Source organism: Pantherophis guttatus, chromosome 2 (assembly GCF_059756535.1).
Source record: "Pantherophis guttatus breed Tessera chromosome 2, ASM5975653v1, whole genome shotgun sequence".
NCBI classification, from domain to species: domain Eukaryota; kingdom Metazoa; phylum Chordata; class Lepidosauria; order Squamata; family Colubridae; genus Pantherophis; species Pantherophis guttatus.
Window position 1 is genome coordinate 207,853,321 of NC_142064.1, and position 26,848 is coordinate 207,880,168.

The window sequence follows — 26,848 nt, forward strand, 5'->3', positions numbered from 1 at the left end:
AAAGAAAAGCAGGAACGTCTCATGTTCTGTCCTCATTAGCATGGTTTCCCCCAGTGGGCAAACAAATGCTCCTGGAAAGCCCACAATGCAACAGAAAAGCAACAGACCATCACCGCACATCACTTGAATTTGGCTTTCGTAGATACAAGTGGAAACTTTAGCACACATATTCTGATTCCTATCAGCAGCAGCCAGCTTGACTATTTCTGTTTTATTTAATATACATTTCCAATGACTGCAAAACTCCCAGGCATTCCAATATTTAACCCTCATTCTTCAGCCCTCCAATTCTGCTAGTATTCAACATTCATATTTGCTAAAAAAAAAAAAAAAAAAATAGTATTTTCTCTAAACATGTAGACCCCAATGTTCCCCCCCCCATCAAAAGTAATTCAGTTGCTGCTCTTACACCAACAAATTTGTCTTTTGTTTACAAAACTCGGCTTTTAGAAGTTTAGAAGAATGATCACAAAATTTCATCTGGGAGCTAGAGGGTTAAAGAACTGGATTTGGATCAGGGACTTCACTTCCCAACTTGGTTATGGCTATGTATAGTCAATGGACACCCCTTCCCCTCTTATTTTCTTTTTGCAAATAGCAACAACCTAATTTGTGTTGGGAGTGTGACTTCAGTGGAACTTCCTGTTCAGCACTTCCCAACTCTCTATCTTCAAAGAGCAATGGGATGTTGATGGAGAATTAACTGTTTACTCTGCATCCCCTCTTTATTTATTTGTGGATTTTGCTATAAGATTGCTCATCTCGGGAGACTTCCCTCTGCCCTTAGTTCCTAGCCATACATGCACAGAGCACTTGCTCTCTACAGTCTTTTCCTGGCAGGATACAGTTAACTTAGAGCTAGGTCCTGGCTGCCTCTATTTAAATATATCTCCTGTTCTACAACCCCTCCTTTGCAAATCATTGCTTAGGCCAGATTCCCATTTGTCAGGTGCAAGTAACCAGAACTGCTCGTGAATAGGCCCAAGTAGATATTTTATTTCTGATCGCCTATTTTACAAGAATCTTGCCAGAGTGTCTGCCTTCCCTTGGGAAATGGCAGATATGGACTTCAGGGTTTTTGCTCAGATGTTTGCTCCCACCAACAGACACCAGGCTAGAATGATTTTTTTACTCACCTTAGAAGGGCCCCTCTGCTTCAGCAGGTGATTCCACCATACCACTCTTAGGGATGGATATGTATAGACAAATGCAAATCCACATTCAACATTACAAACCACATGAAAAACTATTAATTAGCTATTAACAGTGATGGCACTGGATATGATAGGATTAGTAGCTTTATTAGCCAGCCTCTCTTTCTATGTTTCTTGCTCCCCACACCTTTTCTCCAAGAGGTGTTATTATTTTTGACATTGGAGGGGGGAATGTCAGCCATTTGATATTTTAAACCATAATTAATTAACCATAATTAATATAATTTACCCATTTACCCTGGAGTGAGATCAAAGCACGTGAATCATCCGCAACAGACCCATTGGTGCATTGTCCGGTGCAATTAGCATGGCAGGAGAAGGCAGAGCTTGGAGGAAGGAGTATTCCTTCTCCAGATGCTTGTCCAGGTCAAGAGCAGATGAAAACATGGAAACTGCTGAGTTCAGCATGTGTGGGGATTGAAGGAGCATTATCTCAGAAATGCCCTTAAGCTACTGAGCACGAGATTAGAGCCTGGGGAAAACCTTGGGGCTGTCTCTATGTGGCCCTTCTTCAGTTGCCCTTGCTCCACATTGGGTGCTTCAGAACACCTGATTCCCACTTCAGCAAAATCCCTCTAAGCCAGAAAGTGGCTGGTATTGGCTCAAGGAGGGAGCAACAGTAGGCACTGAAGACGCTCAAGAGACAAGGAAGAATCTGTCTTGACTTAAGGCTGGGTTAGAGAAGAAGGCATCTCCAACAGGAAAGCACTGGAGCCTCCTCCCAAGGCTTTCCTGGGAATCCCCTTTCACTGACTGAAGGCAAAAAAAACCCAACCCAACTGGGTGATGGGTTCAGGTGCAAGTGTGGAGGAAAAGCATTCTCGGGAGCTGGAAAAAAAACTCAAGGAAGATGCTGAGAAGGACGCCAGGACAGTTAAGCTGTTGCTTCTTGGTAAGTAACTTCTCCAAAGAAAGTCACAGTGACCTGGTCCACATTGTGGCAGGCACTATCAAAGAGTTTTTCCTCCCTTTTCCTACAGTGTCTCGTTCATTTGCCTGCCTGGGTGGAAGGAGAGCAGGTGCATTTCATTCAGAAGCAGAGCAATCATAACCCAGAAAGTCTTCTGTCCCATCTTCTGTACATGCAGAGTGGACAACAACATTAGGAACTCATGAAAAGGCAAAGCTTTAATCCAAGTCATATGAAGATTTATCTCTATTATACTGTATTTATTTATCAAATTTTAAAATCACCCCTCTCCCTCACAGAGGGACTCTGGGTGGTGTACAGATAAAATAGCAAACCATAAAAACAGTATATAAAATTTAAAAAGGCAAAAATGAATTAAAAATCAATATGAAAGATAATTAAAAGGTGGGAGGAGATCTTTCAGGTGCTAACTAGTCCCACAACTGCATGCTCCTATGTAAGCATGCAGTCCTGTGCAAAGCCAAATGCATGGTGTAGAATAGTGGTACCTGGTTCAACAATATTGACTGTGAGTGGGCTCCAGGTGTCCTAATGGGCCACCACTTAAGTATGAGTGAGCGATGTGCTGCAGCTGCCAAAAAAGCTGATGCATCCTAGGATGCATCAACAGAGGGATAGTTTCAAGATTATGAGAAATTACAGTGCTGCTTTATACTGCATTAGTGAGGCCACACCTGGAATACCTCATCCATTTCTGATCACTAAAATACAGAGAAGATGCTGAATCCCTAGAAAGAGTGCAGAGAAGAGCGACAAAGATGATAAGGAGTCTGCATCCTACAAGGAACAGTTAAGGGAACTCAGTATGTCTAGCCTAATAAAGAGAAGAATTAGGGGTGATATGATAATTGTCTTTCAGTACATGAGAAGCTGTTACAGAGAGGTGGGGGTCAACTTATTGTCCAAAGCTCCTGAAAGTAAGACAGTGGATGGAATCTCATTTAAGAGAGATCCAACCTGGAACAAAGAAGAAACTTCCTGACAGTAAGAACAATTAACCAACAAAGCAACTTGCCACTCCGAGTGGTGGATGCTCCATCACTGGAGATTTTCAAGAAACGTTTGGACAACTATTTGTCCAAGATAATATAAGGTCTTCTGCCATGGGCAGGGAGTTGGGACTAGAAAACGTCCAAGTTCCCTTCCAGCCCTATAATTCTGTCCTATTCTCAATCCCAAACAAGGCTGCAGAGCCATGTTTTTACATCTTCCCAGAAGGCCAGGAGAGTGGGGGCCTGCCTTACCCTTCACTTATGAGACAAACATCAGAGGAAAAGATACCTGCACATTTTAGAGAAATGGGAACTTAAAGAAATTCCTTCTAGGTACATCTGCTGAGACATTGCTTATTCTGAGGGAAGCTTAAGGCACCTCACACCAGCTCCTGCTGCATGTTGATGTTGATTTCCTTTATCATTTGGGGGCTATGCATTTAAATCTCCCTGGATCCTTGCTCCTTCAAGACCTAGTTCTGCTAGATCCTCTGCTTTAAATATAGAAGCTGTACCCTACTTTTGCGCAGATGAAGAGAAGGATGGACTGAAGAACTGTAAGGACGGTTACCTTCTCTTGTATTCTTGGCAAGGCTTACTAAGCTGACCGGGTTAGTTAGCTCAGCTTTCCCAAACCACATGTTCTGTAGATGTGTTCAGATTATATTTTCAAGAATTCCCAGGCAGTAGAGCTAAAAGAGTATGCCAAATTAAAGCAGGATATAATATCTAAAACAACTTGGGTCTACATTTACTTTTGAGCAGCTCTTTTTTTTTGGTAACACTGCACTGAGTTGCACAGGCATACAAACAATTGCTGCAAGTGAAATATAAGGAAAAGGCGGAAACACAACGGGCATTGTGAAATGGTTCTTTGTCAGAGAAAGATGCATTTAAAAATTACAGAAGTGCATGCTGTTATTGGCTCATTCCCATAACCTCCAAGAGAGCCGTAGCTGTATTTTTTTCAGCAACTTTGTTCCAGAATATTGATGAACATTCTCATCGGCAATACCAGCCAACCCACAAATTAGTGCAGCCGATGTACTTCCTTTTCCCACATTATTAAGGGGGTTAAATGAAGGGCTGGCCTGTGGGAAATGTTCTTCAGTCTTCTCTGGTCTGACTGGACCATTCAGATTGGGATTGGAATTCCAGACTGCCATAAGTCTATGCCTTCCACACAGTACATGATAAGAGACAGCATGCCTCTGTTTCCCATCCTCAGCTGCGATGTTTTCATAACTTTGTATGCTAGAGCTGCCCTTTTTCTATGAAGCACTGAGGATAAGCTGGCCTATGGCCCAGACCTCATTATCTTATTATCTCCTGGAAAGGTGACCAAGGCTGACTTAGACCTTTTTATCCTGACACCTTTGGTGATGGTAATCCTGCACAGATCCCTTGTTGCAATATAAGATGGAAAAGTCCTAAAGAGAAGTTCTTTAGCATTTAGAGACAACCTTTGGGGGGGGAGGGAGGGAGGGAGGGAGGGAGGAAAGAAGGAAGGAAGGAAGGAAGGAAGGAAGGAAGGAAGGAAGGAAAGAAGGAAGGAAGGAAGGAAGGAAGGAAGGAAGGAAGGAAGGAAGGAAGGAAGGAAGGAAGGAAGGACTTAAATTAGGTCAAAAGGCCAGCATGTCTTTAGCTCAAGCTAACTTTTTAGAAATATCATATATGAAATATTTTGCTTTTGCTTTTTTCCTTCTTTAACACATTGTATTTCCTTTTTTAAATCACCATTTCATCAGAGGGAAAACTATTGTTTTTCCAGTATTGTGTGTAGATGGTGAAAAAAAAGAGTGTTAGAATGTGCGGAGATGGACAGGCTAACAATGGAAATAAAATAAAGAGATGAAATGGAATACTATTTGTTTTGGGACACATGGTATAACTGGTTAGAGAATAGAAGCAAAGAATAAGAATGTAAAAGTAAATTAAGATGTGACAATAAAGGGTAATATATATAGGTATGTAACTGCAATATTGATGCATTGTATAGAATAGATATGTACACAAAAGGAAAGGAAGAATAATGAAAATAATGTGTATGTACTTAGGAGATATATTGATACCGGAGCACTGTAAAAATCGAAATTGTGATATAAAATGAAGAAAACTGTTTAATATTTAAAAAAAAAAAAAAAACCAACACATTGTATTTCCTAACCCAGCTGCCAAAGTTTGAAGATAAAAAAGAATTAAGATAGTTTGATCAAATATGAAGCCAGTAGGAAAGAGGGAATCTCCATACTAGGTCAAAGAGTAGGTGAAGCTGACATCAGTGTGGAATATTGAAAAGATTTGCACATAAGGCTGGTATGAAATGCTATCTGAACTATCTGAAAAAAATGTCCATGCTAGATTTAAGCCCTCTTCCCAAATGGAATTCTTATAATATACTGTTGGCTGCTGAAAGAAGCCTATAATAACCACCCAGTGAGTTAGATTTGGCTGAGGAAATAGGAAAATAAATACACTAAATTGAATCTGAATCTTTCCACTTCCAATCCTGGATCTTAACCACCACATCAAAATGGTTTAATGCTCACTGTAAGTATTTAAAATTAATGAGTGATATGATAGTAGTTGCAATTCAAGTTTAGGAGTAATTAGTAGAGTTAAAAATCAGATGCTGACAGATTGAGCTTGCCCAGTAGTTGAAAAATCATTTGAATCCAATTGCAAAATGGTTGAATCTGTAACTAATTTATTATAAAACTGCTGCTGTTTTAAAAAAGAAATCAGCGAGATTACAGTCTCCACAGATGGGGTCAAAATAAATACAACGAAGGGATTAAGAAGCAAAATAAGGTGGTGTTTTGGTTAAATAGGAAACCAGGTAAGAGTTTAAAGATGTCTAAACGAAAAGGCCTTATTATTCTAAAGTGTAATGAGGCACAAATGAAATGTAACTTAGGAGAGTGTAAAAGACCTACAAAAAAAGAGGGTGGGGAAGAGACAGATGGAAGCATTGATCCAGTCGGCCACAAGACTGTGACAAAAAAGCAGAAGTGGAAAAATGGAGTTTGAAAGTAGAACTGAGTGTGTTTTTCTCTCTCTGCCGCAAGCAGGGAGGGAAGGTTGAACAACAAAGAGCTTAACTGGATAAAGTGGAAGGCGATAGCTACTTTCTTTTTTGCAGCAAAATATCTAGTAGGGATTCCTCTCTGTATAGAAGAGATAGGAGAAGCAGCCAGGAAGCACAAGGGAGTGTCAGGCAGAGATTTGTGGCCAATGTAGGAGAGAGCGTGGTGGGCGATGGATCACCAATAAGAGAAAAAAACCAGAGTATTGACAGAAAAAAAAATTGCCATTTGAAAAACCAAATGTAGGCTAGATCAGAAGGTCCAGGATGGAAAAGGGGCCTGGTGGCACAGCTGGCTAATAGCCTGTTATTAACATTCAGCTGCCTGCAATTACTGCAAGTTCAAATCTCCCCAGGCTCAAGGTTGACTCAGCCTTCCATCCTTTCAAAGGTAGGTAAATTGAGGACCCAGTTTGTGGGGGCAATAAGCTGACTTTGTATAAATATACAAAAGTATGAAGGCTATTGCTTAACACATTGTAAGCTGCCCTGAGTCTCCGGAGAAGGGCGGCATATAAATCAAATTAAAAAAAAAAAAGATGCAACCTAGAAGGAGAGATCAAGCTGCAGTGTGGGAGCGTTAGGAATGCTGCTACATGAGAATTTGCAGAGTCAGCTGATGATTTAGGATGTTCTGCAGAAAAGGGAGTATATTTAATATGCACTGTGCTTTTAATATGTATACTTGACCATTAGGAATGCTACAGCAAGAGGACTAGCTTCAGAGCAACTTGAAGAAGAAAACAAATGATCTCTCTCTCTCTCTCTTTTTCTCTCTCTCTCTCCCTCCCTCCCTCCCTCCCTCCCTAATGCCTTCCCTCCTTCCTTCCCCCTCTCTCTCAGAATTGCCAGTTCTCAACTCAAACCTCTATGTATGTTAATGGAGGTAATTGATCTGATCCATTAACATTTCTCTCCCCATTCTTGGGCACCTCATTCTTTTAAAAAGTGCAAAATTATTGAGGAGAGTCCATCAAGGATTTTTTGGAAAGACCAATTTTTTAAAATTCAGAACAAATCTAAGACTACAAAAGTCTGATGTTAATTTGAATTTGGTGCCATATAGAAAGCACTGGGAATTGGGAACAAATACAGTTTAGTCAGTGGTGAAATCCAATTTTCTTTTACTACCGGTTCTGTGGGCGTGGCTTGGTGGGCATGGTGTGGCTTGGTGGGCATGGCAGGGGAAGGATACTGCAAAATCTCCATTCCCTTCCCACTCCAGGGGAAGGCTACTGTAAAATTGCCATTACCACCCCACTCTGGGGCCAGCCAGAGGTGGTATTTGCCGGTTCTCCAAACTACTCCAAATTTCCGCTACCAGTTCTCCAGAACCTGTCAGAACCTGCTGGATTTCACCCCTGAGTTTAGTCTCTTTTTATTTTTTGTTCCACCAGGAGCTGGAGAATCGGGGAAAAGCACCATAGTCAAGCAAATGAAGTAAGTCTTCTTCCAACAATTCCCAGACATTCTTGCCATTGCAATTGTCAAATTCTATCCATAAGAAGTCTTTCTCATAGGAAGTGTTGAATCTGTCTACCCAACTTATTTTAAAAGATTGTTTTACTAAATGAATAAAATGGATTCCATAAAATAAGTAGCCTCTAGCAAGATCTTTATTAATTTTATAGCAATGCAAATGAGGCCTGTATCAATACCATTGGCATCCTTCAAAAGTAAGACTGGTATGTAACTGCTCTGCTTGGAAATCTCTTCCCCTAATCCGGGGAGGGGGGAGGGGAAACCACAATAGTGTGTAAGATGATGGCATCCTTGCTCTCTGTATATTTTCTCTATATGCTTCATGTTTGAGGAAATTGAAAATGTACCAATATCCCAACAGCCACCTTATATTCTTATTTATTCTAGGTCTACCCAATAAGTTGCAAAACTTAACTGAGTTTGATTGTACTTTAAAATATGAGGATGATCAAGATATATGCTTAGCTGTAGCTATACCACATAGGGCTATAAGCTACAGTAGGAAATAAATGTTATACAAAACTGTATGCGATGTCCCCATGTAATCATTCATCATTTACCATTATTTAAAGAAGTCTTTATTTTGCATACTATGTTTTTAGGTGCATGTATAAAAAGTGTTGGGTATACATCAAAACACCAACTATGTATGCAATCAAGAAATATATCTGTTAAAGATATAATTCAAAAGATTCACACACCATAAAGCCCTCGTGCAATTGGTTGCTTTGGGGCCTACTGTGTTATATAAGCCCATCCCAATGAAGAGCCATGATTGATTATAGGAGAAAAGTTGGTATCACACCTTGTGTTAAAGAAAAAGCAAACAAATCCCATGTACTAGCATTCAAATTTAGCATTATGTGTGAATTAGATTTACAAAGTATCTAATGGAATTCCATTCTTGAGAATCTTGGGATTGCAATCTCCCTTGATAACAGAAAAAGAAAAAGAAATCTGGAGGTAGTTATAATAAAACATTCAAGGAAAAATGAATGAGAAGCTAGGTCTCTCTAAAACAAGTAATTTGCCCGAGGAATTAGGAGAGGAAAAAGAGACAGTTGCATTTTGTTCAGAGTTCCTCAGATATACTTACTTAGTGCAGTGATTTTTAATCTTGGCAACTTTAAGATCTATGGATTTCAACTCCCAAAATTCCCCAGCCAGCACCTAATATTCCTGAGAACTTCTGGATTGATTTTCTGTTGTTATATTCCATAGAATTATCCATAAAGATGGTTATTCTTTAGAAGAGTGCTTGGAATTCATCTCCATTATCTACAGCAACACCCTGCAGTCCATGCTGTCCATAGTGAGGGCAATGGGTATCCTGAACATCCAATATGGAGACCCAGCCAGACAGGTTGGTCAATGAGGAATGGTTATGTTCATATCTCGTTGTTCTTTGGGCTTTTATTTATTTATCAAACTTATATGGCAGCTCATCTCACCAGAAGTGACTCTAGTCCAGAGGTCTTCAAACTTGGCAGCTTTAAGACTTGTGGACTTCAACTCCCAGAATTCCAGGGCATCATGCCTAAGGAGATGTCTGACATCATTGACCGACTCTGGAAAGAGTTCTGGGAATTGAAGTCCACAAGTCTTAAAGCTGCCAAGTTTGAAGACCTCTGCTCTAGTCATAATAAATATATAAAAACTATCATTATAAAAGTATAAAACAATCATTCAAAGTTAAAGCATTATTTAAAAATATCTTCCACAACAAAAATGGCTGATAAAAATTAAAGGAAATGGAAATGGGGAATGGGGAATGGACAGTTAATGCGATTTGGAGAATTGGGATGATACAAAGATCCAGAGAAATTAATTCCAAAGATAGCAAAAAGAATGCAGGTCAGAGAAACGCAAAGCTCAAAGCAATCAAAACAAACTCAAAACTCAAAGCAATCATCATTCTAACTCTTTTTGCCCAGATTACTCTTTTCAGTGAGAATCCCTTTCCCCCTCCCTCTCTATCTCTCAGGGAAGTCTCATTGATTGAACTTCATCTTCTGTCTCAATTGTAGGATGATTCCCGCATGTTGCTGCACTTAGCGGATACTATTGAAGAGGGCACCATGCCTAAGGAGATGTCTGACATCATTGACCGACTCTGGAAAGATACGGGCATCCAGGCCTGTTTCGATAGAGCCTCAGAGTTCCAGTTGAATGACTCGGCTGGCTAGTAGGAGATCTTGACTTAGAAACTTTGAAATGGAGGTCATAGTTTGGATCGGGGGATTATTATGTGTGTTCAGGATGATTCCCAGCATGGCTTAGTTACAATGGAAGATACTAGATGTAGATGGGGCATATGTCTCTTTTCACATTTTATTCAGGCCTGATGCTTGCTTAGGCCCTTTCTTAACCAGCTGAATTCCTATATATCTGCCTCAGGTGGAAAGAGAAAGATTGTTCCCACACTACATGCAGATGCAATGGAATACAGAGTCAGAGGAGAGTAGTTTTATAGCCAAAGTGGCAACTTTCAACCACTGCAGTAGGCAATGTGTACCATACCCTTCCTTCTAGAAACCCATATAAGACATACAGAGGCCCTTAATTGGATCGTTTCTCTGAGTGGATGTGAGGGGAAGAGAAATGTTCCCTGGGATTCTCTGGCCTCCTTGCCAAAAGTGATCTTATCTGAATATTCTCCCTACAAACTCTGTTTCTTTCAGACCCCACTTCAAGGAAAAAAGGGGGCCAGATATTTCAAAATCCCACAGCTTGCCTAATATCTTAGAGATTGAAGTTGAAAGATCCAGGGTTCTTCTGCAATAATTACATTATAGAACTATATTTCTATGCCTGCAGTTACCTGAATGACGTGGCACGGTTGGTAACTCCTGGATATGTTCCCACAGAGCAGGATGTTCTCCGCTCTAGAGTTAAGACCACCGGGATCATTGAAACCCAGTTTTCCTTCAAGGATCTCCACTTCAGGTATTATATGTCCTAAGCCTGTGATGGCAAACCTATGGCACGCATGCCTGAAGTGGCACACAGAGCCATGTCGCCTGGCACACACAGCATCGCCCATTCCTCTTCCGGGTTTCTGACGCACATGCGCACGTGATGATCAGCTGGCCTTTGTGCATGGAGCAGTGCTGGAAACCAGAAAAACTGGTCTTCCGTTTTCCAGTGTGAGCATGCTTGCTGGCCAGCTGATCAGTGCATGCGCATGTTTGCCAGAAACCGGAAGACTTGCTGGAAACCGGAAGTACCTTATCTGGCACGCACATGCCCCCTGGGCAGCTTCCTGGTTGTGACCCTGACAAGCGTGTGCGCAAAGTGCTCCCTTTTCAGCACCTGGTGCTGTGCACACTCCCTTTTTGGCACTCAGTGCTGAAAAGGTTCGCAATCACTGTCCTAAGCAGTGATCCACCAATAAGCAGATCATCATCTGAGTCTAATAGCCTTACTTTCAATAAGTCAGAAAATGGTTTTTTAAGATTTTCAATGTTCAAAATTGTTCACTGGACAATAGAAGATAAAAGGCTAAGTGGTTGTGGATATATGTGATTTGTATGTGTCATGGCTGGTTAGGAACTGCAGTCTCTCCTCCTGGTCACCATTTCTATCGGCATGTGAGATGAATCAGAAATTCTGTTTTGTGATGGGTTAGGATTCAAGAAAGTCTTTGCTAAAGGCTTCTATAGTAAAGAAAAATGGTTGATATAATTCATCCCATGGAAATTCACTGAGTGATTTTTGGGCCAGCCATTCACTTAGGCCATTCACATTGTTGTTGGGGATAAAGATCTCCTTGAACTCCAGAAGAAAAGATGGAACATAAATTTCCACTTTTAACATAAGAAAAAAAAATAGTAACAATTTAAAAAACTGGAGGGAATGTGTCTTCTCAGAGCATAGTATCTGAAATTCAGATCATATACATTAATCTTTCACACCGAGCCCTGGAAACAGACAGAAATCAACACTGAAGACTAGAAGTAATCTGATAATCTAGAACAGCTAGTGAACAGGAAACAAGAGAAGGACAACGATGACGATGAAAAACTGATCATATCTGCATTGTCTGAAATACCTCATGTGCACTTATCCAGGAAGGAATATGAAAGTTTAATAAAACCACTTTTTATTTTTGTGAGGATGCACTGCCCCCTACTGATGCAGGCTTCAAATAACCAAACTTCCATCTGAATAAAGAGATTTTCAAAGGCATTTTATTATTTTCTTCAATAGCCCTTCACTTCTTGTTAGTACACCTTGATGGGGCTTTTCCTAATGACTCTTTTTCCCCCCCATATGTGTAGCTTGCATTTCCTTATTTTTCTATTTCAATTAAATTGATAAAATACAGAATTCTATTTCAAGATCTTATTTAAAAAGAGAGATACTTTTGCAGTTCATCCCAGGTTGTAGCTGAAAGCAGCAGCTGGGAAAATACAACTCCTGACCTGAACTACTATGAAAAAGGGTAGTCAAAGAACTTGCAGGTTGTTAATCTCTCGCCTTTGACCTTTTCCTTGGCTGTCAGAGTTGACAGTGAAATATGCAAAGTTGTTCCAGCGCCCAATGAAGAAATTCCTTGCCAGATCTTTCTGCCCAATCAGTCTTGGTCCACAGTTCCCAGCTTTCCAAATCCCCATTACTTGACCACTTCCTTCCTACCTACTTGCACATTGTCTGCCTCTAGATTCTATGTGAGAGTTGGTTCCCTTTCCCCTTATTTCTACTTCCTCTTCCTGGGCTCACCATATGCTTAACCCAGTCCAAGTTTTCACTAGTGGTTGTGAAAGCATACCAATTCAGTGACTGGGATAAAAGTCACCATTTTAGGGAGGCTTGCTCCAGGAAGTGCATGAAATCCCCAGGAGTCCTTAAGGGGAGTCCTACCAGTAGCATCTTCAGTTACTTCTCCATCAGGTAGACAGGTAATGGGATTGACTAAATGAGATTAACCCAGTGTTTCTCAGCCTTGGCAACTTTAAGATGAGTGGATTTCAACTCCCATCATAGGAATTCTGAGAGCTGAAGTCCACCCGTCTTAAAGTTGCCAAGGTTGAGAAATACTGGATTAATGTAACCCCTGCCTGATCTATTTTGGTTCAAATGTAATATCAGCGTTGGTTTCGTAGTTCGTGAATCTTTTTTGTATGTGTGTGTGTTCCTATAATACATTACCCTCCTACGGTTAGCTTAGTTTTGGAAATATGACTGATACACTCCAGTGCTCTTTATTTTCTGAGCCTGCATTTCAGATTACTGCTTACTCTGCCCCACACTCATCATTTCTAACCCCCTTTACCTGTCATCCCATTAAATTCTTTCTCAATTGGTTTTCTACAATTCCTTCAGACAACTTGCTTTTTCACATCTGTCCTTGAGTGAGCCGCCTTGATTTTCTTAATTAAATAGCAGGACTTATTTTCTCTGCAAAACTATTATTGGCCCTGCAGCTTTAAATCCTGCCAGACAGATAATTTCGCTTCTTCTCTGAAAATATAAACTTGAAGCATTCTGGTATAATTCTTTTGTGAATAGCGCTGAAGTGGGAGAGCCAGTTCATCATGAGAAGTGCAGTAAAGTATTCACAAGTCACAATTCTGGTTCTGTCCATTTCTGTTTAGTCAATTTCTCTTCTGCCAATATTGTCTTTGTTGCGGTCTGTTTCTGTGCTGGATGCAAATTTGCCTTTAAAACATCAACATAAGAAGAAATGCGCTTTTCCATGCATTCTTCCTAACATAACTTTTAAGACTTTTCCACAATAAGTGAAATATTTTCTTTAATATGGATATTTGGGTATGTATGTTTTGAAGTCTGAACTGAATTAAAAGAAATGGACAAATTGAGGTTTCTATTATTTTAGGCTATTCTGTTTCGAATATTCAAAACAGGTACAAGTACTGCTCAGCTTATGCCTGTAATGGAGCCTGGAATTTCCATGTTACACCATGCCAGTCATAAGTTAAGGCAGCTACATGACTGAGCCGATTTTACATTTTTGGGGGAGGTCACTATGTCAATACGGTGGTCATAAAGCAAATGCCACTGCAGTTGTAAACCAAATGCCATGGTCATTAAGCAAATACACTCATTTCTATGGGTGCTTTTGCCAGAAACTGGCAAAAAAGATCAAACTGGAAAAGAACGCCCTAAATTGAGATTTCATGACGGTGGAATGCTGCAACCATCAATAGAGGCGAGTAGGTTGCCAAAATGCAGTCATGTGAGTGTGTGTGTGTGTGAGTGAGTGAGTGACCATTGGAATTCCAGAACTGGGTCATAAGTAGCTTTGGAGGGGAAGTGTTTGTTATAAGTTTGAACAATCGCTAAGTAACCGATCATTATGGGAGGACTACTCTATTGTGAATTAAATAAAAATATGAAATTAAAGCATTTCTTTTAAAATTCTTGATCACACCAATTCCTCAACTTCCTGGCAGGATGTTTGATGTCGGAGGCCAGCGCTCAGAACGCAAGAAGTGGATCCACTGCTTTGAAGGCGTCACCTGCATCATCTTCATTGCTGCTCTCAGCGCCTATGATATGGTCCTGGTGGAAGATGATGAAGTGGTAAGGAGCATCCAAAATTATCTTCCAACTCTTCTGATTATAGCAAATGAAAGAGATTGGATAACCATTTCTCTGAAGTGGTATAGGGTTTCCTGCCTAAGCAGGGGGTTGGACTAGAAGACCTCCAAGGTCCCTTCCAACTCTGTTATTCTATTCTATTCTATTCTATTCTATTCTATTCTATTCTATTCTATTCTATTCTATTCTATTCTATTCTATTCTATTCAAGATATTACACATTTTTCAATCAAGATTTAAAGGGGCAAGGTTTTTTTTATTTTGAAATACTTCTGAAATACTATTTTATTCTTTACTTCTGAAAAGGAGATTGCTATAACCTGAAGGTAAGTTTCACAAGTTTCATACCATTCTATGAGTTGTAGATAATGGAGAAGGGTGGGGACTATACACAACTAAGCTAAAATAAAAATCATAGGGATCAATTGACAATTGTGGCAGACACACACACACACACACACAAAATTCATTTGCTTTTTTACTTTCATAGGAATCCCACCACAGGCAGTAAGGAAATCATCTTTAATTTAGGAAAGTTTTATCAGATTCATCCCAAAATAAAATTTCTGTTTCTAATAAGGGTTTTAGGGAAAAGTTGTTTGTTTTGTGTGCACATCTTTAGTTGCTGAAAGGTAGTTGCTGAATAGAGACTATAGTGGAACCAAATTTGGTAAGCTGGGAGAAATCAGCTAAAGAAACTGAATAAGGAGAACCAAAAGCACCCTGGGCTTTTTGTTTCTTGTTTCAGAATCGCATGCACGAGAGTTTGCATCTCTTCAACAGCATCTGCAATCACCGATACTTTGCCACCACTTCCATTGTTCTTTTCCTCAATAAGAAAGATGTTTTCCTGGAAAAGATCAAGAAGGCCCACCTCAGCATCTGCTTCCCGGATTATGAAGGTGAGGTCCAGTCAGCAGCATGCATGCTTGTGTGGATATACCGTGTTTCCCCCAAAATAAGACATGCTCTTATTTTCTTTTGGGCTTGAAAATAAGCACTCGGGCTTATTTTTGGGGAGGTCTTATTTTTTTGACATGCAGGAGGCGGCGAGTGCAGGGGCTGACTGGAATGGGAGTGCAGCTAGCACTGGCCCCGCCCTCTCCATCCCACTGTCTGCTTACCCGCTAAAACAGGCCTAGCTCTTGGCACGCCCTGTCAGGGCATTGATTAATCCCATTTTTGGCTCTGGGACGATCACCCTGATTAGAGGAGATGGATCGTGGCCTCTTCCAAGTTTGCAATATTCTGAAAAGAAACGCGAAGAAAAGTTCTCTAATAAAACTCATTTATTTGTTATAAAGAAAATAAAACACCTCACTAACTAAGAAAGTTAATTGCTACATTTTGAAAGTAATTCGGGCCGGCTGCTTTCCAGCAGTCGACACCCCCGTGGCATGAGAACAAAAGGAAGAAGTGTGTGAAGGAATGTGAAAGAATGTGGGTAGATGGACATGCATAGTAGCTTTTGATAACAATTCTTGGCAAGGTACGGAAAGGCTGACAGTCCAGAAATAATTAGCTCAGCTGGTAAATAAAATAACGCAGTGACACGCCCTGGCTTTCAATACCCCAGGCAGGAGCAGTCCAGCAGGGTGGCCGAGAGCAGCACTGCCAGGAAAGCGAAGTGCCCACGCGAGGTCAACAGCAGCATGGCCAGCCGCTTGGCCACTTTAAGACTTTCGGGGATTTCAACTCCCCGAACTCCCCACAGGTCCCCCCCCATTTTCCTGCCAATCGTCATTTCCTTGTGCCAAAGAAGCGCAGAGGGAGGTGTTAAAAGTTAACATTTCAGAAATGTTACCTGCAGGGATCTCCCAGTGCAATGCTCTGCTGCAGCTTCGGAGCAAACCTCCACCTTCCCTGCACAGGATTGCAAGGCTGGAGGCTTCAGAGGCAGCATTTTGGGGATGTGCGTCTGTGCAGGGCTCCTCAAGGAAAGGACATACTTGGAAGTAGAGTCTTACACTTCCAGTCAATTGTACAGTGATGTAGGAACATATAAATGTCACACTAGGTAGCATGGAAAGTACAAAAAATATTATATAGGTCATCAGGCTAAAACCTGACTGCCTAAAGGATGGTATCTGGTTTTGGCATTCTATAAAATGATCATTAAGATTCCAAAGAGAAAGGAGCAGGTCCTTAGCTCTGCTCTACTGGATTAATTTCCTTCAGATGTTTGGATCATAATTTCCATTGGTTTGCTGAGCAACAGCTATGCTGGCAGGGACCGATGGAAGTTGTAGTACACCATATCTGGCTGATGCCAATTTAGGGAAGGCTGATTTAGATAAAGCCAGACAGGAAATTATCATGTTCCATGACCAGGAAAGAAATCAGCAATAAAAATGAACTTTAATTATCAACAACCATAGTCTCGTTCTTCCATCTTTATCTGCACAGGTTCTCCCTGTGGAGGAGAAAATAGTGCCCTGAACACCAGCTACTCTTAATATACTCTGGGAAGACCTCCGAGGTCCCTTCCAACTATTCTATTATATGGTCAGCATTATACTGGGCCTAAATCAGTGAGAATGATTTCTCACTCCCCTCTTGTATTTACACCTATCCTTGTTAACTTGTTGACTTTCTATACAAAGATATACTTGTTTGGATGGATGCAGCTGAATTTTGACAACCATATAAATGACAGGGCGATTAGTTTTGTTCATGTCATCCAAAGTTACAAGTAATTCAAACCTTTGCATTTGGTTTCTTGGTCTTACTACAAACAATTTTGGGTGGAAAAAGCAAGTTATCTTCTATTTCTTTTGCTGTCGCCCACATGATCATGAGGACAGGATATTACTTTATTACAAGACATTTGTTTTGAAAAATAAAACACTAGAGGGCCTCAGTCCTCTGTGAAATAGGGCATACTTTTCTGCCACGTAAACCAGAATTTTGTTATTATCGGCTGTTTCTTCTAGGAACACATTTGTGTGTTCAGTATTTGTTGTTTTACAGTGTAAATTTAACCATCTTTGAGAGGAGGCGCCCATGTTATTGTTGCAGAGATGCCTTCTCAGTTGTTCCAATCCTGGAAGAAAAGACAACATAATGGAGAGTGCAAAGTTGCTAAGAGTGTTGGGCAATTGACCCAACGAATCTTCTCAAAAAGTTAATAAACTGTGTTGAGAGGTTTTTCAATCACTAAAAGGGCAGTAGAAGCCCCATGTGCTTGGTCAAGTCAGTCATACTTCCAGAATGCCTACTCTGCAAGCATTCAGAGATAAGTGATGTCGGAGGGTGACGATCAATAAAATAGGAAAGTTTTTATTATCAAGGGTAGACTATTCCCTGGGAGGGAAGCTCTGTACAATGTAGTTGACCATTCAGCAATGAATACCAAACACTTCTCAACAACTGCAATGTTCAGTGTACTAAGATTCTGCTTAGTATAGATTGGTACAATGGTGAAATCCAAATTCTTTTACTACCGGTTCTGTGGGCATGGCTTGGTGGGTGTGGCATAGCTTGGTGGATGTGGCTTGGTGGGCATGGCAGGGGAAGGATACTGCAAAATCCCCTTTTCCTCCCCACTCCAGGGGAAGGATAAGACAAAATCTCCATTCCAACCCCACTCTGGGGCCAGCCAGAGGTGGTATTTGCCAGTTCTCTGAACTACTCAAAATTTCCACTACCAGTTCTCCAAACTGCTCAAAAGTTCTGCTACCGGTTCTCTAGAACCTGTCAGAACCTGCTGGATTTCACCCCTGGATTGGTATCATTTCCTCAGTATGATGTTTTGTCTCATTCTGGACAAAGGAACAATATTCTGAGCCAAGAGGGCTTATGTTACTCTATAGGTGAAGCTATTCCTTTGTTACCACCCATCTCTCTGCAGGGACCAATACATATGAAGATGCAGGTGCCTATATCAAAGTCCAGTTCCTGGAATTGAATATGAGAAGGGATGTGAAGGAAATCTACTCACATATGACCTGTGCCACAGACACAGAAAATGTCAAGTTTGTCTTTGATGCTGTCACTGACATCATCATCAAGGAAAATCTGAAGGATTGTGGCCTCTTCTGATTGCAAGTGTTTGTTTTTCCTAACTTGGTTGGCTCTGGTAAGGCAAGATAAGATGGGTGGGTAGATATGGAAGGCAAGATAGGGGGACTTACCTTGAATAAAAACCCTGTTCATTGAAGCAACATATATATTTAAGCCAATTAAAGTTATACAAAATTTCTGTAAAAGTGTCAAGAACCCTTCAGACAAGTTTTGTGGGGGGGGGGAAACAAGGTGTGTGTGTGTGGAATTGAGGCCAATGTTCAAGCCAGGTTTTTATCTAAGTGCATATATAGGATAATGGAGAACCTTCAAGATATCCAAATTGAGCCTTATCAAATATAATCAAATGGCAAGTTGCAATAAGGGCTCTCCCAGTTTATTTGGGAGAAGCAAAAAGGGTAAATTTCCCAGTTCTTGGAAATATATATTCCAGCTGTTATTCTCTTCTGCAAACACTGCAACAGTGATGTAATGTCTAATACCAGTGGAAACACTGGGTTTGGAATTTTCAGGCCTTTTAGGGATTTTTTGAAACCTGGAAAGTCTGTTCCTTTTTATTGTAAATTCAGAACAGCTAGATGACAGCTGTCTAGCTTGGGCATCTCATGTTTAAAAGGGGTAAAAAGGAAACCCTGGTAAATGAAATTAAGCAATTTGCCACTAAATTTCAGGGGTGAAATTTTGGGTCAGTTGGGCATTATTAAAACTGCAATGAAAAATTACAGACCCCTGTGATTAGAGTGAAAGAAATTATTGGCATTGAGGGATTGCCACAGAGATTTACAGTAGGTAGGACCTGCACAATCAAAGAGGGTTTGCAGCTTGTTCTGAATGTTTCCACAGAAATCTATGACTTCTAGCTCTGCTTGTGTTCTTCTTCAAGGCATTGTATGAACAATGATGTCAAGCAGACTCAGAATTAAATGCCTGATCCAGCTGACCTCCTCTGATGTTCACAGAAGGTGGAGGGACTGAAAGAATACAACGTATGGAGCCAAAATGAAGCCAGACTGTAGGATCTCAGTCCTCCTGACTATGTAATAAACCCTTTCTACAGACATTCCTGCTCATCTCGATTCAAATCAGCATTGTCAATTCAGCTAAGTAAAAGGGCAATAATCCCCACATTAGAGGGTTTTTTTTCCTCTGCAAATTAATACTACCTGAAATAATTATCCAGAGTCAAGAAAAAATACGTGTTCCATTCCAGGAGTTGGGCTATATAAGTCATGTTTAGCTTACCAATCTTTTTTTTTTTTTTTTTTTTTACCATTAGAAAAATCTGCTACTAGAGGTTTCCCAACTGTGGTATGCTTGCATTTTGACATTTCTTCATTTTTCAGCAGGAAAAGCAGGCCAGCAAATTCTTTCTTCCAGTATCTGAACCACAGCTGTGCCTCTAAGGGATAAAAGCTGTTAGCATGTGTGGCCTTGCCTCAACAATGAACCTGCTTGCTGATACTGGCTAATTCTGCTAATGTCTTCCTTGTTCACCCTTGATTTTTCGTTAACGACACCGTTTTCTCTGAATGAGTGGAAAAATGGCGATTATCGAAACTATGCATTGTATTTTGGACCCGTTTTTCTTCTAGTTTTGTACATTTGGGAGCTTCTGTGACAAACTTGCTCAATCTGTTCACAACAGAAAGGAGCAGTAATGAGACCAGACTTGCCAGTCAGAAGGCTGCCTGATGAAGATCAAATAGAAGCCTCCTCAAATCTGGTGATAGTCATCCCTAACACATACCATAACAACTAAAGGGTGTGTGTGTAACTATTTGTTACATACAGGTAACTGAAGTTTATGGTAGCTTCCACTTGTTAGTCATGAATTTGACCCTTCATCTTGGAAGGTATTGGTCAAGTCACTTAATATTATTTGCTACTGGCAAACTCATCTGTGGTTCCAATTTTCTTTTTGCTATACTGTAATAGGTCCTCCATTATTAAGTGCAAATTGAATGCAAAAAATAAGTAAAAATGACTGTTTGCATTGTGAACATTATGAAAAATATGTACAAACAACTAGGACCAAGCTACAAGTGTTATATATGGCTTATGTGTTGCATTCAAATAACGTCAGATAATACTGTATGCATTCAGCATACTATTTCAAATATTTCTGTATCAGTGTGTATATTTCAATTTGGGTATTACAGCTGTTTAATAAAGATTGTAATACTTGCAACATCCAAGAAAACTTGGATGATAAGCATATTGCTGAAAAATTCATACATTTGTTTTGTTTCATCTTCCAGAACATCTGATAAAATGCATTATTACAGAATCTTTTTTTTTAAGTCTTCCTTTACCTCTCACCAAATTATGTATGCATCGTGGACAATTCCATAAAGGTACAGTAGGAACAATCCTGGTATATTGCCTTATGATTGATTTTTGGTATTTTCAGGTTAAAATCTCTGACCAAATGCTTTTCTTGAAAATAAGAAACAAGAAAAGCAAGGACATTTCTCTTAATGCCTCCTACTAGTTCAAGCAAGGAGAGGCAGCCAACATGCTGGATGCCCTGGCAGAAATTCAAGGGCCAATACTTCACTGCAGCATGTGGGAAGACCAGAGGTTTCTGTACTTTCTTCAGTATTTCCTTATAACACAAATCTTTTGATCTGTCTATCTAGATTATAAACCGAAGGAGGAACATATACCATAGAATAACCGAGTGGGAAGGGACCTTGGTGGTCTTCTAGTCCAACCCCCTTAACAAGCAGGAAACCCTATATCATTTCAGACAAATGGCTGTCCAATATGTTGTTAATAATCTCCAGTGTTGGAGCAACCACAACTTCTGGAGGCAAATTGTCCCACTGATTGTTTTATCAGAATTGTCATTTCTTAGTTCTGGTTGGTTCTCTCCTTGATTAGTTTCCATCCATCGCTTCTTGTCCTGCCTTCAGGTGCTTTGGAGAATAGCTTGAACCCGCTCTTTCTTGTGGCAGCCCCTCAAATATTGGAACTGAAATGTTGAAATATGTCACTGTATGTATTTAAGGAAAAACTATATTTGAAGATTATAACACATCTCCCCTTTTCTGTATTTAATTATTATTCATAATTTGAAGGCTCAATGAGCCTTGATAGTACAGGGGTTTAGTGCACCCTGTAATTAACACAGCTGCCTGCAATTTCTGCTGGTTCGAATCTCTCCAAGGCTCAAGGTTGACTCAGCCTTCCATCCTTTCTAAGGTAGGTGAAATGAGGACCCAGTTTGTGGGGGCAATAAGCTGACTTTGTATAAAACATACAAAAGAATGAAGGCTATTGCTTAACGCATTGTAAGCCGCCCTGAGTCTCCGGAGAAGGGCGGCATATAAATCAAATTTAAAAAAAAAATTATATTTTTCCTTTCAACCTTATGGGACATTCTGCTCATGTTTACATATTTCAGAAAAAGCAAGCACTCACCCAGGCCACAAAATTCTTTAGAAGGACCAAACATATGGAGTAAAAGATAGCATGTTTCCAAAACAGGGATGTTTCAACTTTATAATGAGAGCATGTGCAATGTGGTGGGGGTTTTTTTAAGTGTTTTGGGCTACATCTCCCATGTACCTCAATCATAATATCCAATGATCTTGCAGCTGTTGTCAAAAACATCTCCAAGGTTTTTTGGGTTTTTTTTAAAGTCTAGGAGAAGCTAACAAACCTGTATCACGAGCCAAGGAAAATCATCCAATCATTAAAACCCACCCTGAAATACTGCGCTCAAATATATTCGGAACGATGGAAGAAAAGCAACACAGTTCAAAGAAGGCTTTCTTTCTACTTTTTATTATTTCAAACCATGTGAACAATTTGGTAAAACGTGATAAAAGCTAGGCTGCGTCTGACGGTTACTAATGGCCCAGTGCCCATCAACTGCACAGCAGGCAGGACCGCTTACATACAGCAGCGTTTCTTCAGCTGACACTACAGTTAGAGCTAAGAAAAGACATGAAAATAGACCTGACATTATACAGCAACCTCAGGTGCACCCTCAGGCCCCTGGGGTGGGGCACAAAGGAATGGAAAGAAGTTTGACATTGCTTAGTGGAATCTTAGCCCTTAGGAACCTAATTCTGTGGCCAGGAAGAAACACGTTTTAATGCATGGGCACTGCCCCCTCATAAAAAGCTTGGCCTGGTCCACAGCAAAAAAGGGAGAGAAGGGCTGGAAAACAGGGGAAGGAACCCACTGTATTCTATTCTAAACACAATGCACGTTGAAGCAAACTAAAGAACAGATGTAAACATACAGACACCCTCAAGGCACAAATTTACTAGAGAAGATGAGCTCATACTGGGCAACTCAACCATTTACTACTGGACATTTTAAATACGATTTTTTTTTAAAAAGGGTTTCTTATAAAACAATAGACCAGCTTTTCCTGCACAAATTGACTCTTAAGGAATGTGTTTTGTTTTTGTTTTGTTTTTTGCTGGTCTGTGCAAATTACAGAGGTAGGAGCTGAAAAACTTGCTCCATGGCAAGAGCTCCACTTGATGGAAGGTTAAAAAAAACAAATGGACTGTAGATTGCTTTGGCAGGGCCAGACAGAAAGTTGCTTGGACAAAAATAAAGCAAAAGGGGGGAAAAAAACACACCCCGAAAACCCACCTTGTATCTTAAAAAAGAAGGCAAAGAGCATGGCAAACATATCCAAAGCCCTCTGACTTGCTACCATCTGGATTTCAGTTAAAGAAAGAGAAGAAAAGGGCATATATAGAAATGTTACAACTATGGCAAGTAAACCAATCATTGGTACTTTAGTAAGGCTTTGTGGGCATAGGGAGAAGACAAACAGCCTGCAGGAGGCACCTAGACAGCACAGAGCAGGGGAAACAATGGGCCCTGTCCCTTGGACAGGAAGAATTGCCAAAGTCTCATCATTAGGAATATTTAAAGGAATGGAACAAAACTTAAGAAGCAGAAGTTGTTAAATGATGCAGTCCTCCCTTCATCAACACCAGCCTCTTCCTCATATGGAGCAGTTCAAGTATCCTGCAGTGGGAAGAGCAAAAGGAAGTTCATATACACACTTACTGAAGACACTGGAGTTACAAAACTCTGTATTTGGAGACAGGGTGCATTCTGGGGATTCCAGAAAGTTCCATTTTGATTTGGATTAAGCCAATCCAGTTGTTCTATGACAGACTCAACGTTCTCCTGAAAATAAGTTTTCCAGAAAGGGAAGTAATTCAACTACATTTGGAAACTTCTAAAAAAAAATTCCTGGGATAGATAGATCAGTTTGGTTTGGAGGACTTCTTTCCTCCTGGAATATTTGGTTCCTAAAATATAATATACTAAGAGCATTCAAAATAAGGCTTGGACCTGAAGTGGTCTGCTAGAGAATGGGTTATCGGTAAGGTGAACGGTATACACAAAAACACATCAGTGCTCAATCCAGTATGGCATTCACTCTGCCCTGCATATATACTTATTTGTGGGTCTTTGACGTTAAAAATAGTTGCTAATGTAATCTGAAACCTTGAATCATTAACACACCAATCATGGGTACTTTAGTAAGGCTTTGTGGTTCATAGTGATTTACCAAATTAACATAATCACTACACAAATAAGACCTACATTTTGACGGTGGACTTTGTTAGACATGGAAACCCATCTTATATCCAGAAAGCCATGATCTCCACTGCACATTTTTATATTCAGTGAATATCAATGATGAAATGGAAAATATTACTCCCCTGCATCCAATTAAACTTGTATCTTCCCTGAAATGAGACACTTCAGATAAGTGCATCCAGTCTTGCTTTCAGGAAACTGGCACAGATATCCGTGTTTTTAAAGTTTGCAAGTGTGATTATTCATCACAAGTAGCCTTAAACTGTCTCATTATTCTAACAAAGCCTCACCTTTCTATGTTCCTCAGTAGATGCCATCTGAAGAGCTAAAAGAGCCCGCAGTCCTTCAGGTTGTTTTTGATGATGACATCGGTGACAGCATCAAAGACAAACTGCACATTCTTGGTATCAGTGGCACAAGTGAAGTGGGTGTAGATCTCCTTGGTGTCCTTTCTCTTGTTCAACTCCTCAAACTTGTTCTGAATATAGCCTGCAGCTTCATCGTATTTGTTGGCTCCTGAGAAGGAGGGAGAGAAAGAACAATGATTAGAAAGATTATTATACCATAACTAGGTGCATTGACTCTGTTTTCAACTTGGAACCTTAAAGAAGCAGTGCATTAGCTTAAAAAGTCAAGAACCATCCCCAATCCACATAAACCAGGGGTGTCAAACTCAAGGCCCAGGGTCCAGATCTGGCCCATGGAATGGTTACATCTGGCCCACAGGACCACCTTGGAAACAGCGAAGGATCAGCCCACGGTGCCTCTGTCAGTGAAAATGGGCTCCCGAGCTTGCTTTTTTGCTGTGACAGCCTCCTGCAACCCTGTGCCAGCGAAAACAGAGCTCGGGAGGACCATGGCCCTCCTAAGCTCTGTTTTCGCTGGCACAGGGTTGCAGCACGCCATTGCAGCCAAAAATCGAGCTCGGGAGCCCGTTTTTGTTGACAGAGCGCTTGGGCCACCACAGGTGCCCCCGACATGAGTGACATCCACGCCCACCCCAGCCACGCACCCCCCCCCCAGATCAAACACAACCCTGATGCGGCCCTCAATGAAATCAAGTTTGACACCCCTGACAAAAAGTATCAGAGTTGCTATGAAAAACTTAACAAGACACTCCAGCCCTGAAAAAGCTCCGTTTTCATCCTCTGCCAGATATTGAATTATTGTGGTAAGTGTGGAACAAAATTAATTTGTGGAAGGGATTGGGGAAGGGGAGGAAAAGGAAGGGAAGATGTCATTTTACCGGTTCCTTTCCATGGAACTCTGAGCAACAAGGCTTAGTCACATCAAGGAAACTGAGCTTAAAATGATCCAATCTATCAGATCTGTAGTTAACACATAATCTCTCTGCACAGAAGGAAGTGGCTTCAAAAGAGAGATAATTTGTTACAATTTCCATATATGGCTATTATATGGATTGCATTTTGGGGGTGGGGGGAAGCAAATCCATCTGAGACTTTTTTTTTTTTTACAGAACTCATAATTAACTGATCACCTTGCACTAAGCTCCCTAACCTCCCAACCATTTGAAAAGAAGATACCCAAAATACTCAGCCACATAACGTCCTAGTTTATCCTGTAATATTTTCTTCCAGTTGCAAAGGCAGAAATTAAGAGTCCAGATTTGGTTTCTCTATAAAACTAACAATGCTAGAATGTTCTATATAAATCTGCATGCTGAAGTGTGGAATCTTATGCTCAGCCAAGATGGCTAAACGTGGGAATTAAAACATTCTCGCTCAGTTTTGCTAGCCTTTTTGAGTTATAGATTGACTAGAATCTTGGTAATCATTAAAAAAAAAGGGGGGGGGCTGGGAAGGAGCCAAGCAGAATAACACCCGCTATTGTACATACTTAGTATGTATATTATCTCAAATATACTGAAAATAACAGGGAGGTTGTTTTAGAAGCTAGTTTGTATTTGATTCATTCAACAGCCTCATTCTGATCTTTCTGGGTGATTTCAACAATAAATGAGGACTTTTCTCATTTCTGAAATTGTATGGAAAAGCCTTTTCTGCTATTTCTTTCTTCTTCCATGAAAAGAAGAAACGGCTATTTTAACTATACATGTCATAATTTGCACCATTTTGTTTTACTAAGTCTAGCTTTTCTAAGGAAAGAATGTTCATTTTAGGGTTCAGAGGAAATGCTTTAAAAAATCAATATTGCTATATTTATCTAAAGCCTAATCTAAGTTTTGTACTACTTTGTTCCACTACTCTGTTCTGATGGACAATAGCTCCCCAGGATGATCTATCAATAACTCCTTTGAATTCTTGTAATCTCGTCCTCATGGTATCAGCAATACCATCCAAACATCTTATCTTCTCTGGCTTTTAACTTCTACGAACTCTGATTTTTCTATTGTGGCTCTCCAAAAGCTTTTGCTTCTGGCATTATGTGCCCCAAATATTAATATTTACCTTTATTTTAGTGTTTTCAATGAACAGTCTTGTTTTCCTTCAACCCATGTTGAATGATTATTTTTTCTTGTTGCTCAAGGTATTCTCAGCCTTTCTGATGTGCTTTCTCTCCAGCACAAATTAAAAATTAAAAATGCATTTATTTTTTATTAATTCAGCCTTTCTGATGGTTCAGTTTTCACAGCCATGTGTTACAACTGGAGACCATGGCTTTGATGACATATACCCTTTGCTGGTACTGTGATGTCTCTGTACTTTTTCTTTTGATTTATATTTGTCATAGGCTTTCTTCCAAGAAGCAGACATCTATTTATTTCATCACTACAATCTCCAACCTTATGGATTTTTGAGTCAAAGACAATAAAGTCTGTTATAACTTTCAATATATCTTTAACTCCCTCTTCAATTGGGTTGGTGTTAGAAGTTGACATAACCATGGTTCTTTTAATATTGATTATCAAACCAGATTTTGTATGCCTCACTTTCAATTTCCGCAAAAGATTCCTTAAGTCTTATTCAATGCCAGGCCCCCAAAGTGGTATCAT

General features: G+C 40.2%; 2 protein-coding genes across 2 annotated transcripts in view; one reads left to right on the forward strand and one right to left on the reverse strand.

Moving 5' to 3' along the window:
• Nucleotides 1–1,854: 1,854 nt before the first annotated feature.
• GNAT1 (G protein subunit alpha transducin 1) lies at nt 1,855–24,660 on the forward strand. The gene is made up of 8 exons (XM_034408727.3): nt 1,855–2,106; nt 7,620–7,662; nt 8,926–9,067; nt 9,732–9,889; nt 10,522–10,650; nt 14,121–14,250; nt 15,017–15,170; nt 18,119–24,660. Exons 1-8 carry the CDS (start codon nt 2,001–2,003, stop codon nt 18,307–18,309), a joined length of 1,053 nt encoding a protein of 350 aa, XP_034264618.1. The 5' UTR covers nt 1,855–2,000; the 3' UTR covers nt 18,310–24,660.
• Nucleotides 22,065–26,848, reverse strand: part of GNAI2 (G protein subunit alpha i2) — a 105,647-nt gene continuing 100,863 nt past the window's right edge. The window contains exons 8-9 of the mRNA XM_034440757.3: nt 24,165–24,390; nt 22,065–23,289 (exon numbers count right to left, since the gene is read on the reverse strand). Coding sequence (XP_034296648.1) covers nt 24,200–24,390 — 191 coding nt within the window. The 3' untranslated portion in view covers nt 22,065–23,289; nt 24,165–24,199. The remainder of the gene's footprint in view (nt 23,290–24,164; nt 24,391–26,848) is intronic.